The sequence below is a fragment of the Cariama cristata genome, unplaced genomic scaffold (assembly GCF_000690535.1).
Source record: "Cariama cristata isolate BGI_N322 unplaced genomic scaffold, ASM69053v1 scaffold9295, whole genome shotgun sequence".
Classification (NCBI taxonomy): domain Eukaryota; kingdom Metazoa; phylum Chordata; class Aves; order Cariamiformes; family Cariamidae; genus Cariama; species Cariama cristata.
This window is the reverse complement of record NW_009615778.1, coordinates 1-15,506: the sequence shown is the minus strand read 5'-3', so window position 1 is coordinate 15,506 and position 15,506 is coordinate 1. Positions and strand designations below refer to the sequence as shown.

The 15,506-nt window shown below is 44.6% G+C and overlaps 1 protein-coding gene across 1 annotated transcript in view; it reads left to right on the top strand.

The window, feature by feature from the left end:
- The window catches only part of HDAC4 (histone deacetylase 4), a gene marked incomplete at its 5' end in the record, with an annotated part of 137,889 nt that extends 126,905 nt beyond the window's left edge, over positions 1 to 10,984 (top strand). The window contains 5 exons of the mRNA XM_009699947.1: positions 5,415 to 5,522; positions 6,090 to 6,145; positions 7,179 to 7,266; positions 8,594 to 8,713; positions 10,883 to 10,984. Of these exons, the coding sequence (XP_009698249.1) occupies positions 5,415 to 5,522; positions 6,090 to 6,145; positions 7,179 to 7,266; positions 8,594 to 8,713; positions 10,883 to 10,984 (474 nt within the window). The remainder of the gene's footprint in view (positions 1 to 5,414; positions 5,523 to 6,089; positions 6,146 to 7,178; positions 7,267 to 8,593; positions 8,714 to 10,882) is intronic.
- Between the last annotated feature and the right edge of the window lie 4,522 nt (positions 10,985 to 15,506).

The window sequence follows — 15,506 nt, the reverse complement described above, 5'->3', positions numbered from 1 at the left end:
GGGGATGCTTCAGGGGTCTTTGCATTCAGCTTACCACCATGCTAGACAGCTTTCCAGCCGCCTGACTGCTTTCGTAAGGAGGATTTTCCCTGGAGAGCTTGATGCCAGTCTGCCAAATGCTTTCCAGGGGGCTAACATGATGCCATAAAGGAAAAAGGGAAGAAAAAAAAAAAACATTTTCAAAAATTAGTAGAATAAGGTGGGACCGGTCTTGTTTTGGATTTACTACTACTTAGAAGATAGGAAATAGTGGTCCGAATTACTGTCCCCCAGAAATCTGTGCATGCACTGAAATGTTGCAATGCCAGGGATGGGTCACAAGCGAGCATCCTTTGCTGATGGTATTAAATTTATTTGGGGTCATCGAAGCGAAAGCTGCCTGCAAAGAAATACGGATGGTGTCACGATAACGAGAAACTCAATAGTAACGTAGCACATGAAATTCGACATTGGGTGCAAAGTAATGCCTGTGGGCAGGAGAGGGACTGGCCTGGAGCAGGTAAAAGCTAAATGATTGCTGTTGCTTATAATTCAGGAGCTGAGGGTGTCAGATGAAATTATAGGCTGGAAAGCTTGAAACCAAGTTCTTTTTCTGCAAACAATTAAATGTAGGGGACGTAGGGGATGTTACGTAGATTAAAAGAATAGATGGATCTGGAAGGCGGTGTAGGGCAGTTCATGGGGGAGACACCCATGAAGAGCTGTTAAGCACCAGTTCTGGCCCTGGGCCAGCCGTAAGCTCTTCTTACCAACAAGCAAGACGAAGGAAGGAGGGAAGGAGCAGGAAAAAGTTTAGAGCAAATTGCTTCATCGCATAACACCTTTCGAGCTCTGTCTTTAACAACTAAGTCACAGTGTCTTGAAATCCATGAGAAAAAGGGTAAATTTGTTCCCCAGTGCTTGGAAACTCTCATCATTTTTTTTATTTCCCTCATCAGTTTGCTTTAGACGAAGCAGCTTTCGCATCACCATAGCTGACACTAACAAACCTCCTTCCATCTGCAGACGTCTGATCGTAGCGAGAAGGGAAGAAAGCACAGAAGCACTTCTATCAGCAGATGTGAGCTCTGATTTAAACAACAGTAATTTTTTTTTTTGATCTTTAGCAGCATCTGCAAGTGCAGCATGCGGTATTTTTACTTAGGACGTTACCTTCAGTTCTCTGCGGCACACACTCTTTTCTTAATGTATGACTTGTATGCGCCAGGGCATTACCTAATCCAGGATAATTAGAAGAAGATTTTGGAGGATGGAGTTTGAGCTTTGAAAATCTGCAAAATAATTCCAGCATACTTGCATCCAAATTCTTCAAAACACTCAAAGATTTGATCTTACGATAGCTAATAACTTGGTTTTCTTTCGTGTATAGTGTTTTCTTTTTCTGTGCACCTTCTAAAAATACCTAAAGATCTAGGTCTTTAAAAAGTGTACTTAATGTTTTTGATCTCTTCCAGAGTATGTTACTCTATTTTTAGTTGTAAGGTCTTGATTAGAGTGTATGAAAATCTTTACCTGTGCGAGCAAAGTACATTATTGCAGAGCAGAGACAATGAAAAGGACTTCTGTGGAATGGAAATGAGGAAAAAAACTAATTAGCAAGTCTTAGAAGAACAAAACATGAGCACAGTTATTTAATGGGTGCTTTAGAGCAATAGGAGACTCGGTTGGGGAAAGACAACTCGCTGGCAGCACAGATGATGTGTGCTGCTGTCGTCTAAGCGCGATGATGAGCAGTGATGAGGGAAGAGCAGAACTTCTTCACTTTGCAGAGTCTGCACCTGCGGTACAACTTGTCTCTACCTGTCCCTATGCTTCATTTCTTATCTGCATAGCTCTTCAGCTACAGAAAATAATAGAATAATGAAACCTTTTATAAGACAGTCATTTCATTTTGAAATAGCTGCGTAGTACAGTCTACAGTGCAAGTAGGAACCTCATCGTGTATATTAATAAAGACTTCCAAGTTTATAAGGAAGGACAAGCTCTTTTGGGTTTCACCCTGAAACATCTTAGACATTCCTTGTAGAAAAGCCTGCGTCAAGCTGTTGACCCTTCCTCTTCTGCATTCCCTCATCATTTTCTAATGATGGTGTACACGCTGCGAGGGTTAAGAGCCTGCAGCAGGTCCCAGGCGCTGAATTCCTTCTCCCCACCTCTAAAAGGAGCCCTCTCCTATGGGCTCACCTAACAGAAGCAGCAGCTTCGTTAATTAGAATGAGCAAGGCATTAATATTATTCTCAAGAAGATGAGTGTGCTGACCAGGACAACAGCTCCTCATCCAACAGCAGCAGATGTGGAGGACTCGGTATCTCTGATGCAGTTGTATCCTCCAGCTCAGGAGGAAAAAAAAAAAAAAAAAGAGAAATATACTCTGTTGGATCAACAAAAGGCAAGAAATATGCTTCCTCTCTCCGTAAAGTCCTTCCAGATGGTAAGGCTTGATGTGCTGTCCCAGCAACAACTCCTGTGATGGCAGCTACATCAAAGAGCTCGTAGACAGGGAAAGCCAAATAGCGTCTCCCCTGTAATGAACTTCAGAATTCAGGAATGACAGAGAGGTCAACAGCAGCCCGTGCACCAAACAGCAGCAGCTTCAGAGCCGGAGAGGACTCCAGCTCAGGGCCACATTAATAACATTTTCCACCATGGCAGAGTCTACGCCCCGCTGCTGCAGAGCACGGATGGCTTCAGTGGGACTGTTCAAACACTTACAGTCACATAGATGATGAAGTGCTGCCTTGGAGTAGGGCCCAGTGGTCTCCAGACATCCGTTCTGGGGAAGGTGGCTGGGTGTTAAATCCTTATCTTGGAAATGTTTGCACATGGGGTGGGGCAGTGGAGAGCTTGCGGGTGGCAGCGGACATCTCTGGATCCAGTCCTTCTCCTGCTGGGGAGCTGAGTGTAGGGGCATGGCAGAGTCCTTGAAATTGGCTTCTAAATCACAGGTGGAGTGCTTTTTTTTTTTCAGTACTTAATTTCTTTCTGCAGAAGTAATAACTCTTTAAAACCACTCTGTCTTGCCCTCCTCATTCTTCTTGAAATGCTGCCAACATGAGCCCGGTTTCTGCAGGCATCAAAGGGCCTGAACACGACGGTGCTTGGCTCAGGCGCTGGTGACTTCTGCGTGTTTTATGGGAAAGGCTGGAACAGACGTCTGAGAAGATCTGAGGGTCTGTTAGTCCCTTAGGTAATGCCATACTGAGGACATCTGCACTTTTGTTTTTTGTATTTCCATTCCTCTGGTCCCTCACTGTGAATGAAGATGGCCCTCTGCAATTCTGCATCTGTGGAAGGGACCTCGTACTTGCTGTGGCCAGGCAGAGAGGGAAGCTCTTAGCTACTGGTATTCTTCAGCATTTTCTTTCAAGACCAAGAAAGATGGGTTAGATGTACTCCAAGACGGGTTAGATACGCTCAGCCCAGACTGCACAGTGCAGCTGTACCTCAAGCAGTGAGACTGGAGACATTGAGGTGGTCAGCTCTTAGCAAAAGGCAAGTAGATGTTCTCTGTTGTATAAACCGTGAGTGTCTTCCACACACAGGTACTGGGGGGAGAGGATCTGAGGATGAAGACAGCTGGATCCCCTGAGAGAATGTAGCAGTGTCATCCTGGTTGCAAAGCAGCTTAACCATCCCATTACGTTTTTACAGGACAGACCCTCGCAGAGCACTAACGCGCTGGTCGGTGGGGAGGAGAAGCAGCTTGATCTTCTTCCCGCCTTGCTAGGGCCTTTTGGAGGGACGTGGTCCGATCGGTCCTGTCTCCTGCACGGGTACAGTACTGGTCCAGGACTCCTGAAGGTGTTGTGCATAACTCCGACCCCGTCGTACTTCTGTTCCTATGTTACTGCCCAAATTTAGGGGAGACCAGGGGAGCCCTCATACCACAAATAGTCACTGTAGGGCTTCTCCACCGATGCGGTGGCTTTCCCCAGAGTTTGGGACAGTGCACGTATTGGCAGCGTTACCGGACAGCAATGTCTTTTTAGTATTTTCCGAATGCTTTCTTGGTTTACTGCGACTTCAAAAGCATCCTTAGGGCAGATGCTGCCAGAAGCCATCCCTGATAACAGACCTGGGACCATTTCCACTGGCTTTAGCACAGCCCTGACGGAGGTGGATCAAGCTCCTATGGGGCCACTTGCATTTCCCTGCAGCTCAGTGAGCAGACTGGATGCCAGAAAAAACAAATGATCCCTTTTCTTTCCTTCTCCTTTGCCATTGTTTCCATAAAAACGCTCAACACAGAGTAATCTGTGAAAAATAGCTGGTGATCCTTCACGTTGAGAATGTTGCATTTATCCTATGATGTTCCCGGGCAGCCGAGCTGGCTTGACACGGGACAGTCCCAGAAGTCTGGCTTTTGCCAAGGCTGTGAATGGCAAGAAGCAAACAAACTTCGCTTTCATCGCTGCGTGCAAGACAGCCGGGGGTGCAGCGGAGGAGATCCAGAGCTTCAGCCTGGAAACAGCCCCCCGGGAGCCATCCTTCCCTCTCTGTTCTCCGCAGAGTCACGGGCTGAACGGCAGTAAAAAAAAAAAAACCAAAACTAAAAGGCATTTCATCGCGTGTCTGCAAACTAGTCTTGTCTTCGTAGGGTTGGTGGGATGAGTGTGGTAAAAGCCAACGCTTCTCACTTTTTGTTTAAATTAGGATGCGATCTCATATAATAAGGACATGGGGATGTCTGCAAGTGCCTTGCCTTGCTTTTAGCCTATTTGCACATTTTAGGGGGGGAATATGGAGGATGGTGGTCCTGTCAAAGATTAAGTGTTGAAGTAAATGTCTGTAGTCAGCAGCTAGATGTTGAAGTTCTGTTGTTACCTTTGATGAGACAGGGTTGGTCTTAATGGTTCTCCAGGGAGGCTGCTGTCAGCATAGCCTTACCCTGGCAGTCCTGGGCAGGCGTCTTTTAAACATCCATTATTAAACATCCTTCTTTATTGTGGGGTGTTTTTGTTATTTTGTAGAATCACTGAATTCCGTAAACCTTTTTATTTCATCTGGGATCAGTTTCTTCCAGCAATTAGAAAGAAATAGTGATACCGTGGGGTTGGTAGGAGTATTGGTAGGAGACACCTGCAAATTTATGGGACTTGAGATGCTGAGTTTGCTCCTCTGGTATGGCACTGATCCTTTAGCATTGCAGAGCCGTTGCAAACGGTCATCTCTTGAGTGTCGTTTGGTTGGATGGACACTCGGTAGTGGTGATGTTACAGTCATCGGTGGGGTCTCAGCCCTGGGACTGCCAAGATCCGTTCTGCAATTTAATGCATTTAAAATTAGTGCATTGTGCATGAATTAATGCATTTATGCCTTCAATGCATATGAATAACTTCTTTATAAAATGTGGACTTCTGTTTCCTGGCTGCCCTCGTTGCTCCTAAACGTGGTTCCTCTGTGTCTCCGTTAGGTCGACAGTGACACAATTTGGAATGAAGTTCACTCGTCCGGTGCCGCTCGCCTGGCCGTGGGCTGTGTCATTGAGCTCGTTTTCAAAGTAGCCACGGGAGAGTTGAAGGTTGGTATGAAAATAACACTTGGCTTTGATATGGGCTCTGTAGAGGACTCTGCTCAGGGCTGTGTTATGCAGGAGGTCCAGTTAGCTTCATTTTAATGGCACCATCTGGCTTCAGTCATAAAAATCTTTGAGGATATCAGCAAGTGAACAACAGACTCCTGGTGAATGTTCTTACGCACCGATTAAAAGGAGGAAAGAAACCAGAGCAGCAAATGAAATCACTGTTGCAGTGTTATCTGAGGGTCTTGCCTTTGCCTTCAGCTGGGCCGGCCTGTTTGCTGTTTCAGTGACCTCCTGCAGAATTTTATTATTTTTTTTTTTTCCCCTGAATGGAAGGAAATGTTGTACCAGCCAGTTTCCATCAAATGCACGTGGACTTCCCCCCCCCACACACAAAACAGGGGAGAGCATCATCCGCTGCTATGGTCTTGTGAGAAGACCATCGAGAACAACTCCGTTGTTCCAAAGCAGAATTAACGCTTCTGGCTGCAACCTCTGCATCTGCCTTTGTGCAATGAACCTTCCTTTCTGTCTCACTTCTTCCTTTTCTTATTTTTTTGTGCGTAGAATGGATTTGCTGTTGTTCGGCCTCCGGGTCACCACGCAGAAGAGAGCACACCCATGTAAGTACGCGTATGTGCTTTATTAACTTGCTTCAGTGTTCATCTGTTGTGTGATCTGCAGCTGGAAATTAGAAAGGTCGTTTGTTAGGTTATCGTTACAGAATTTCTTGTTTATTGATATGTAAGATGGTATTCTATTCAGAGCTCCCAGTAATTCTCTGGAAGAGGGCAAGGTCCTGTTTAGTGATTTCAGGTGAGTATTTTTTAGCAAGAATCGACATTACAGACATGCTTTGAAAAAGCACTGATGCTTTTATTTGCTTTACTCTCGTGAATTGTTTTAAATTAAATGCTGATGGCTCTTCCAATGTGAGGAAAGCAAGGGTAGGCAACTAATAGTAGTAACAGCAAACATAACTCTGTCCTGGGGTCACAGCGCTGAATTGGGAGAGTGTCAGAGTGGGAAGGCTTTGCAAAGCACAAGCTGAAGTTGGGCATCTTGCATGTGTTTAATATAGCAGGGGGTTTGCCATCGAACTGTTTTCAAATCGGGGTCGCGTGCGTGAATCATGTTGGCTTTGCGTATCTGGCTTAATGTGTGCTGAAGTTTCGTGTCTTGGGGGCTTCAGCACTCGTTGGTGGGAGATGAGTGCTCGCTCCCAGCGTTTCGAGGCCTCTCTGAGCATGTCTGCTCCCTCCCAGCTGATGGACCATAACACTCTGATCCTGGGTCCTTTCCCTTCCTTTCCTCCTTACCACGTCCTCTCCCTGTCCGCTCCCGTCCCCTTCCCTCGCGCGCAGCACTGGAGGTCCCGGGGGCAGCTGACACCGACCAGCACCTGATTATTGCAGGGTTCGGGCAAGTGTGAATCATCCCCCATTTTCAGAGAGATCTCAGAACGCCTGCTGCTGCCTGGCTATGTTGTGTCTTTAATCCAGCACACGTGCATCTTCCAGGGAGAAGAGAAGAGTGAGAACAGAAGGAATTTCTTCCTACCGTGTTATATCTAGGTGATAGATGCATTGGGACCAAGGAAATCGATAGTTAACACCTCTCCTTTTTCTCTTGTCTCTCCCCTCTCATCACCTCCAGGGGTTTCTGCTATTTTAACTCCGTGGCAATCGCAGCCAAGCTACTCCAGCAAAGACTGAACGTTAGCAAAATCCTTATAGTGGACTGGGTGAGTAAATGTCAGTTCTTACCTTTCAGGAGGGCAGGTGGAAATCTTTCTGGGTTTTTTTTTCTTGCAAGGGCAAAACTGGCTTTGTAAGTCAGTGGAAAAAAAAAAAATGTTGCCTGTGGTCTGCAAACCAAAACTTGTTTTTTAAGGTTTGGGGTTTTTTCATTGAAGTGTTCTAATAAAAGGAAAATTTCTTAAACGGTCCACAGTTTTCAGAATAAAATTGTAATTAATAAGTAGTTGTTTTCTAAAACAAGCCCATAACACCCCTCTCAAGGCTGGGTAACTGCAAACAATGCTAGGTTTTGGTTATTTTTTTCTGAAGATTTTGACCTGAACTGTTATGATCCATCTCAGCTTTCTTTTCAAGATGTGAGGACCGGTTACGGAGAGGGACAGGTTGGCTGGCACGGCTTCACCATTGGTCTTGATGGTCTCGGTGTTCTGCCTCTGGGCCAGCACAGCCTCCGTGCGAGTGGGCAGGCCGTCAAAAGCGATGTTAAAATTGAAACAAGGCAATGAAATACTCGGCCGACCGCACGGTGGGGTTGAGAAAGAGCCTGCTTGGGATTTTGCTGTGGCGATGTGTAGATTTAAAAATGTGGCTGATGGTTGGGTTTTTTTAAATAGATTTAAAAATGTATTTATGTGACTGTGAAGGCATTTGAGTTGCTGGGTATTGGCCAAGGGTTTTGATTATATTGCCACAAATCTCCCATGGGCTAGACCCACAAGTTGAAATGGATGTATTTGTCTTTTTGACCTACTGGATGGACATCCTTTTCCTCACTTCCCACCAACTGTTTTTTATGTCAGGAAGGGGCATTTTGAATACCCATCCTGTTACAAACTGTGTTTCTACACCAAGTAGCAAGGTAATGGGAGGTCCGGGTAATGGGTTTGTATCATTTAACCTTGTTGGATCCAACACACCTTTGCTGGGCACTTGTATCAGTAGTCACCCCACAGACCGATTAAAGATGCAAATTTGGGGTAACTAATATAGCCTCTCCATCTCCCAAGACTGGGTATGAATCCTGTTCTGTCCGTCCAAGTAAATTGATCCTGTCCTCCGTTTTGATACACGCTTGAGATTACGTTTACCCCCATTTATCCCATATGTTAAACAAGGAGTATAACCTGAAGCCAACTGTGCCAAGCAGGTTACTCTCATTTGCGATAAACTTGCTTCAGCCAAATCAGAGAAGCGCAGAAAACGAAGCACAACAGCAAAGAAAACCCCTCGGAATCCCAAGTCGATGGCTTTAATCTGCATTTTTACTAAGGTACTAACCTCCCTCATATAATGCAATCTCTGTCCCCGAAGGATGTTCACCACGGGAATGGTACTCAGCAAGCTTTCTACAATGATCCTAATGTTCTTTATATTTCACTACATCGCTATGATGATGGGAACTTCTTTCCAGGCAGTGGTGCTCCCGACGAGGTAAGAACATGGATCGGCGTAGCATCCGTCCGTGTCTGATAGGACTTGCTCAGGGCTGTGATTTATTTAGGTGCCCCTCAAAATCTCAGGGAGCCTCTGCTATGCAAGGCTTAGAGAGAAGCTCCTGCCACCGTTTCCACGCTCGTGCTTGTTTGTGCCTCTTTGGGAAAGCGTCGCTCGGGTTTGTGTGTTTGATGTCTTCTCGTCCCGAGTCGTAACAGCCGTGGGCATTGTGTCCAGGCCGGCGGGCTGGCAGGAAAACGCGTGCCTTGGCTAACGAGCAGCAAATGAGTCAATGCAATTAGGCTCTCCGACCTTTATGAGACAACCTGTTCCAGAGGAGCCCTTTGCCAGCTGTCCCAGCACTCCATGTACTTTTCAGGATTTCCTCCTTATAGGCATAAATTGTTTCTTAGATGCAGGAGGAACAGGTTGTCCATGGCTGTGCCACCAGTGCTTGGGTTTCCTGGCACAGCCTTGGAGCCCGTGCATCCCCCCTTCTCCTGGCCCTGCTGAGACATCACTCGCCACTGCTGCTGCCTTCACATTTCACAGCCCCGACGATGGGATTTGAGCACCGGTTGCTGATGATGCTGGACCTAATCCACCGTTTCCTGGTGGTATCTTCAGAGCCTGCAGCAGAAGGGCTGGGCCAGTGAAATTGGGAGACTTTTCTCCCTGAACCCTGGATGGATGCTCCTACATCTGTTGCGTCCTTCCGGAGTGATTTATCGAAGGGAAATTATATGAAATACTTAGTTTTGTGTGCTCTGAGGCACTCCGGGTTACATCTGAAAACTCCTAGAGTTCTTCCCCTGTCAATTTTACATTTTCCGATTCAGCAAACATCGATGTTTCCCTTTTGATTTCTAAAGAAACTTAAATGTAATGTGATAGTGCTTCATTACCCTGTTTGTGTGCTACTGTTGTAGTGAATAAACAGCAGCCCTTTGCATCAGGCTTAATTTCTGCTTCAGGATACAAAAGGGTCTCAGAGCTACTTTTTTGCTGACTTTTTAATAGTCTAGTAATCCAGTTTACAAAATATCTAGTATTGTAAGGAAACACTAGACTGAACCATCTGCTCCATATTTAATCATTTATAGTAATTTTTTGATGTGTCATTCCAAACTGATTAAAACAAAAAAATACAAAATAAATTCAGTTAAAGCCAGAGATGGATAAAGAACCCACCGTGGATGGATGAACCCCCTGTGTTTTTTCTACCAGCAGCGTTCACACCGATACAAGGAAGATTGTGCAATAAAAGCCCTGAGCTTTATCGAACCTGAATTATCTGGCTGTGTATTGTATAACACACGAATTTTTTATTTTTTTTTTATTAATATGCAGAGACATAAAAAAAAAAAAAACCACAAGACCCAAACTGTGTATGTAGGAGCTCAGCGCCCTGTGTGGAGCTGCCGGTGGCAGGAGATATTGCCCGGCTCACTTGCCAGATCCCCAGGGACCCACAGCCACGGCCACCGTGCTCGGGCAGCCCCGAGGTCCCCGCTTGATGAAGGGCCTGAACACAAGTTTTTGGATTTCGATATAGATGGGGGAAACGTGGCCCTGCTTCTTGGCAAATGAATTACTAGAAACCCCTGGGGTTTATTTTTCAGTTTTCCCCTTTCTGAGCTGTTTGCCATCAGTGCGGACGGGGATGTTTGCAGGACGTGCCAGGATGGGGACGTTCTTATATTTACCACCCACGCGTCCCTCGAGCAGTGCAAATCTCTTCTCCGTGAATCATATTTTTCCCCAGCAGAGGGGGAGCTCGCTCTGATTAAAACCGTAGGGTTTTTTCCCCCTCGTGTTACAACTGTAAAGAAATATAAAATATGCTTCTGGATAAAGTTGAAAACGAATTAAGGAAAGGTATTGCATGTAACAGACTCTCCTGCAAAAGAAGAAAAGCATCCAGTTGATGATGAGGTGGTTTTTGGTCGGATACAACTGGTCCACAGCTCCCATAAAGATCAGAGCATGGAGGAGAGCTTTGTTTTCACGCTTGTTTTGGGGACCAGGTCATTTTAGAGGGAAAAATTAACCTCACTACCACCAAGCTGTTGAATCAAAATCCATATTCAACTGGAAGAATATTAGGACAGCAGAGAGTTTGCTGTTTCCATGTGTGTAATTAAGAGTACCGTCTCCTTTTTTCAGGTTGGCACAGGAGCAGGAGTTGGTTTCAATGTTAACATGGCCTTTACTGGTGGCCTTGATCCACCGATGGGAGACACAGAATACTTAACTGCTTTCAGGTAATATTGAAATTTTCCTCTTAAAAACCTATTTTTCACCTAAGTTTTCCTTTTTCCTTGTGCAGTCCTCCTTAATTTTGAGTTTCTCTCTTGCAAAGTTGAGAAATACAAGATTTACATCCAGTTGCAGTTAACTTTTTGAGTACCATTATAAAAATAAAGCCAAATTAAGTAAATAGGGTGTCTCTGGCCATAAGAAGTGTGCCAGTTACATTAGGGGGTTGACATACTCGCTGCTCAGCACTGATCGATGCATGAATGTAAAATGTTAACTGATATGAATAAGTTTTTCTGGGTTTGGCTAAAAATCTTTTTACCTCTTTGGGGTGAGTATTTCTATGGGTAAACCCACCTGGATGGGGAGGGGAACCCAGAAAAACTTTTTAACAAGTCATCATGAGTTGAAACTTGGGAGCGCAGCTGCCCCAAGGCTTGGGACAACATTGCTGGGCTATGGTACCCAATTTTTGGGGCACGCTGGCTGTGCGATCCCTCCCCTGCAAGAGTTCTGCTTCCAACTCGCACCACAGCTCACTCCCAAACGTACCTAGCAAAGGGACGTGGGCTTGCTTTGATAAGCTTTAGATTTTATTATTATTCACCCGAGATATTGAATATGCCTGTTCCAACCAACTGGAAATTGAAACGACTGAAGTGTTGGGGTTGTGCTTTTCTTACTGGGTTCTGGTTTCTTCTCAGAAGCAGGATGTTGTGTGTCATGACTAAAAATACAACCATCTCTTAAATAAGTGTTACTCACCACTCGCTGTCAGAGTGTGGAGGAAGGTAAGAAAAGCTGTGGAGTTGAACTAATGCGTTGCTGGGATATCCTCCTGGATTAGCAGTAATAGTAAAGCCAGGTACAAACCACTATGCTGGGCTGTACAAGCGTATTCAAGCGTGCTCCAAAAAAACTGGCATCGTTTGAGTCTCCAAATGGAGCAGGTTGTTGCCTCACTTGTTCATGTCCTACTGGTCTTACTGGCCTGCTCACAGAAGCATATGGTACCTGAGGATCACAGGGAGGTGTTTGCAGGGAATCATCTGATCCGATCCTTACTTTGCTCCTCGTATCAGCATCGTTACAAGAGGCGTGTGAGGCAAAACACACGTTAGCTGATCTACGGTCCTGCACGCTCAGCTGTGGCATCTCTGAGCGACGTCGCTATGGGAGCGCTGCAAAGGTACGGGTTGAACATCGTTTCGCTGCTTTGAGCAGCTAACGGGCAAAATACCCCAAGAAGGTGATTGTACGTCATTGGCGTTTTGGAGGCTTGCTGCAAGCCTGGAGTGATGCATTTGCCTCCCAGAGCTGCAGAGAGTGGAAAAAAGGAAGGTATTAAAATTAACTATTGGAAGCGGCAGAATAACAAGATGAAACGAAGGGAGGTCTCGGGGTAAAAGGACCTTGTAAGTAATGCGATAGTGAATAGAGGCTGGTGTGAGACCACACTTTCCTTTCTGATACTCTTTCCTGGAGAACAAATATAGTTCTCTGACCTGCCAGATATACAGGCTTTCTTTTTCTTCGAGACTGTCCTGTTCCACCCTGTGCCTCCCCTGTGCTGCGGGTCCATCCTCTCCAACTGGCATCTTTTTTAACAATTAGGGGTTGAAGTGGTTTTCTGTCCCTAAACCAGATTTAGCACGCTTCTGGCGACCACCCCACATAAATTCAGGGAGACACACACTTGCCAAAACATGGGATGCGAATTTCTGGCTAGAGGCAAATGGAATATCGCCTTCGTGGAATAGCATTAAATCTGGGGAGCATTATTTTCTGTTCTTCCCTATGAGTGTATTTGTATTCCGTTATACTGAGCAAAAAGAGTTTTTACTCTTCGGCTTACCATTAAAAAACCTTCAGAAAATGCGTACAATTTAAAATAACATCTAGTCAAATCACTGTCATTCGTCTCAATGTTTTATTCCTGTTACAGGAAAGCAGCGCTTTCCTCTAAAGTGGAAGTCTGTTTATCCCAGCAGTCAACAAGACTGATCTCTTCATTATAAAGAGAACCCGTAGCTCGTGACGGAGTGACATACTTGCTATTAAATATTAATTGAGTTTCAAGGCTTCTGGAAAATTGCTCAGTCTGCACAGCAAGACCTTTGCCAGCCATTCCTTAATAAGCACTGATGTCTTTTTTGCCCGGAAACTCCAGCTATTTGGGGAACATATTTTGGAGCTAGTCACAGCCCTTATTTTTGCCGGGATTTTGAGAAGCCAAGGGACGTTGTGACTCGTCCTCTTAGGTAGCACCTCCTGTAGTCTGCCCCATGTGCACACCTTCAGTCCATAAGTTAAACTGGAAGCTTTTTTTTAATCTTATGCCAAGTTTGGTCATGATAATACATTATCAAGTGACCTTTTTAAATCTTAACCAGCTTCTTTGAAAAACATTTTTTTTTCCCCTGAATCTTTCTATTGATTTTAATGTAAAATAACGCTTTGAAGTTTGCAATTTATAGTCCCCCGAGAGTTAGAAAGTGAAGGGAGTGGGTCATATATCCTTTTTTTTTTTTTTTTCCCTCTTCTTTTCTTGCGTTGGCCCCTTGAGACAATGCATGCCTTCAAGGCAGCACCTTGTTATTCCACCCCATCGAATGCCACGTTGCATTTGCTGGGGATCAAACCTAAGATGAAGAAAAGATAAGAAAATTGGCCATAATGAACTCCAGAAGCAGCAGGCATTTTCACCATGAACTTGGAAACTCACAGTGGAGAACTGAGCTTTAATTCAAACCAGTCCAAATGCCAAACTGTGAGGCTTTGAAGTCTGTAGAGGAATCAGTGGAAATCCTTTGAGCTAGGCAAAGATACTGATATACTTTTTCTTCTTTTTTTTTTTCTTTTTTTTTTTTTTTTAAGCCTTAACTGTTCACATGCTTGTCTGCTTTTAGGGAAGAAAGCCCTCTTTCTACATAAAATAAGCAGAAGAAAAATAAGCAACATGCTTTTTTTTGGTTTTTTTTGGTTTTTTGCTTCTATTTCGGGATGAGCTGGTGTATGGATTTGATAAAAGCATGTGCTCTGATGAAATAATAACTGAGATAATTGTCCTCATAAATCAGTCGTCTGATGAGTGCATAAATAAATCCCAATGAAACCTATCATCCCCACGCTGCAAACCTGTTTCAATGTTGTTTTACCCGTTCTGAAGAAAGGATGGTCACTTGCATCAATGATTTTTCTACTGAGAATTTCTTCCACAAATATTGGCTTCCCTTTGCTTGCTGTACAGCGTTGGGTTGGACAGGACGGCCTGACCTCTTCATGTTTATTAATATCGCCGAGCCATTTCAAAAATGAGAACAAGAGTTAAAAACGCAAAGCAGAGAGCAGCCTTGCCGTGCACTTTGTCGCTTATTGTCTTCATAACCGAGGGCTGAAATCACTGACTGCCCCGTCTCGAGGTTGGGGTGATATCATGATTGCGATGTATTTTATTTGGGGGGGTCGGACGGACAGACAGGGTGGAGTCACCCCAGTCACTCATAAGATGTGCAGAAGGGATTTGGGGAGTTTGCTGTCAGCTTGGTGCTCCTCCACCCCATCGTAGCAACGGCTTTGCCTGCCCAAGACAAAACGACATTATAATTTAGCCAAGCGTTCGCTGGGCAAAGGTCCCACGGCTGAACTCACCGCCAAAATATGTGGGCAATACCGATTTCACAGATTAGGCAGAAAATGTATTCAACTCTAATGTGAAAAATGCAGGGGCATATAATTTTAAAAGTCCTTAACTCATCAAAATGTTATTGGTATTCATCGCTGTTATTCTGTAGTTATAGAAACAAACAGTTGTAAAATACAAGTTATTTATTTTTTTTTTTTTTTACCAGGGCCTGTTGTTCCCTAACTTGTTATACAAGCAGAAATCGTGTTTGCTTCTATAAATCCTCGTGACACTTTCAAAAGCAGAGTGTGCAAACCCGGCTAAGAGACCCACAGAAAAAAATGCAAAAACTGTGGCTAGTTCCTTATTACACGAGAACAGCAATGACTTAGTGAAATTAAATTGTATTAGCCACAGGAGTTGTCCTCTGAATTTACTGAAAGAAAGTTTTCCTGATGATTCTAACAGTTGTGTTGTCTCATACAAATTTTTTTTCCCCTACCCTGAGGTCTCTTCCGCAATTAGAATTCCATAGACAGCTTGATTCCATGTTAGTTTGCTTTTTCATTTAAAACACCTAAACCAGAAGCAAAAGCCAGGACTGTATTTGAAACGCCTTTCTCGGAAAGCTTTAAATGACTTCAGGAGCCAATTTAGGGGAGGGGGATTTTGGTTTTTTCCTTCGATCCATAAAGCATTTCAGGAGTGAGTAAGAGGGAGGAGGGGGAAGATGATGATATTTTGCCTGGAACGGTGGTTTCTGTATTTTAGATTTCATGCTCTCCCGACGCTGATTTCGTCCCCAAACTCCTAATCCCTTTTGACATAGTAAATGACCGTGGAGATGGCTGCTTGGAGAAACAAAGACCAGAGTCTTCAGGAGGCTGATTAGCCTCAGGAGCAGCG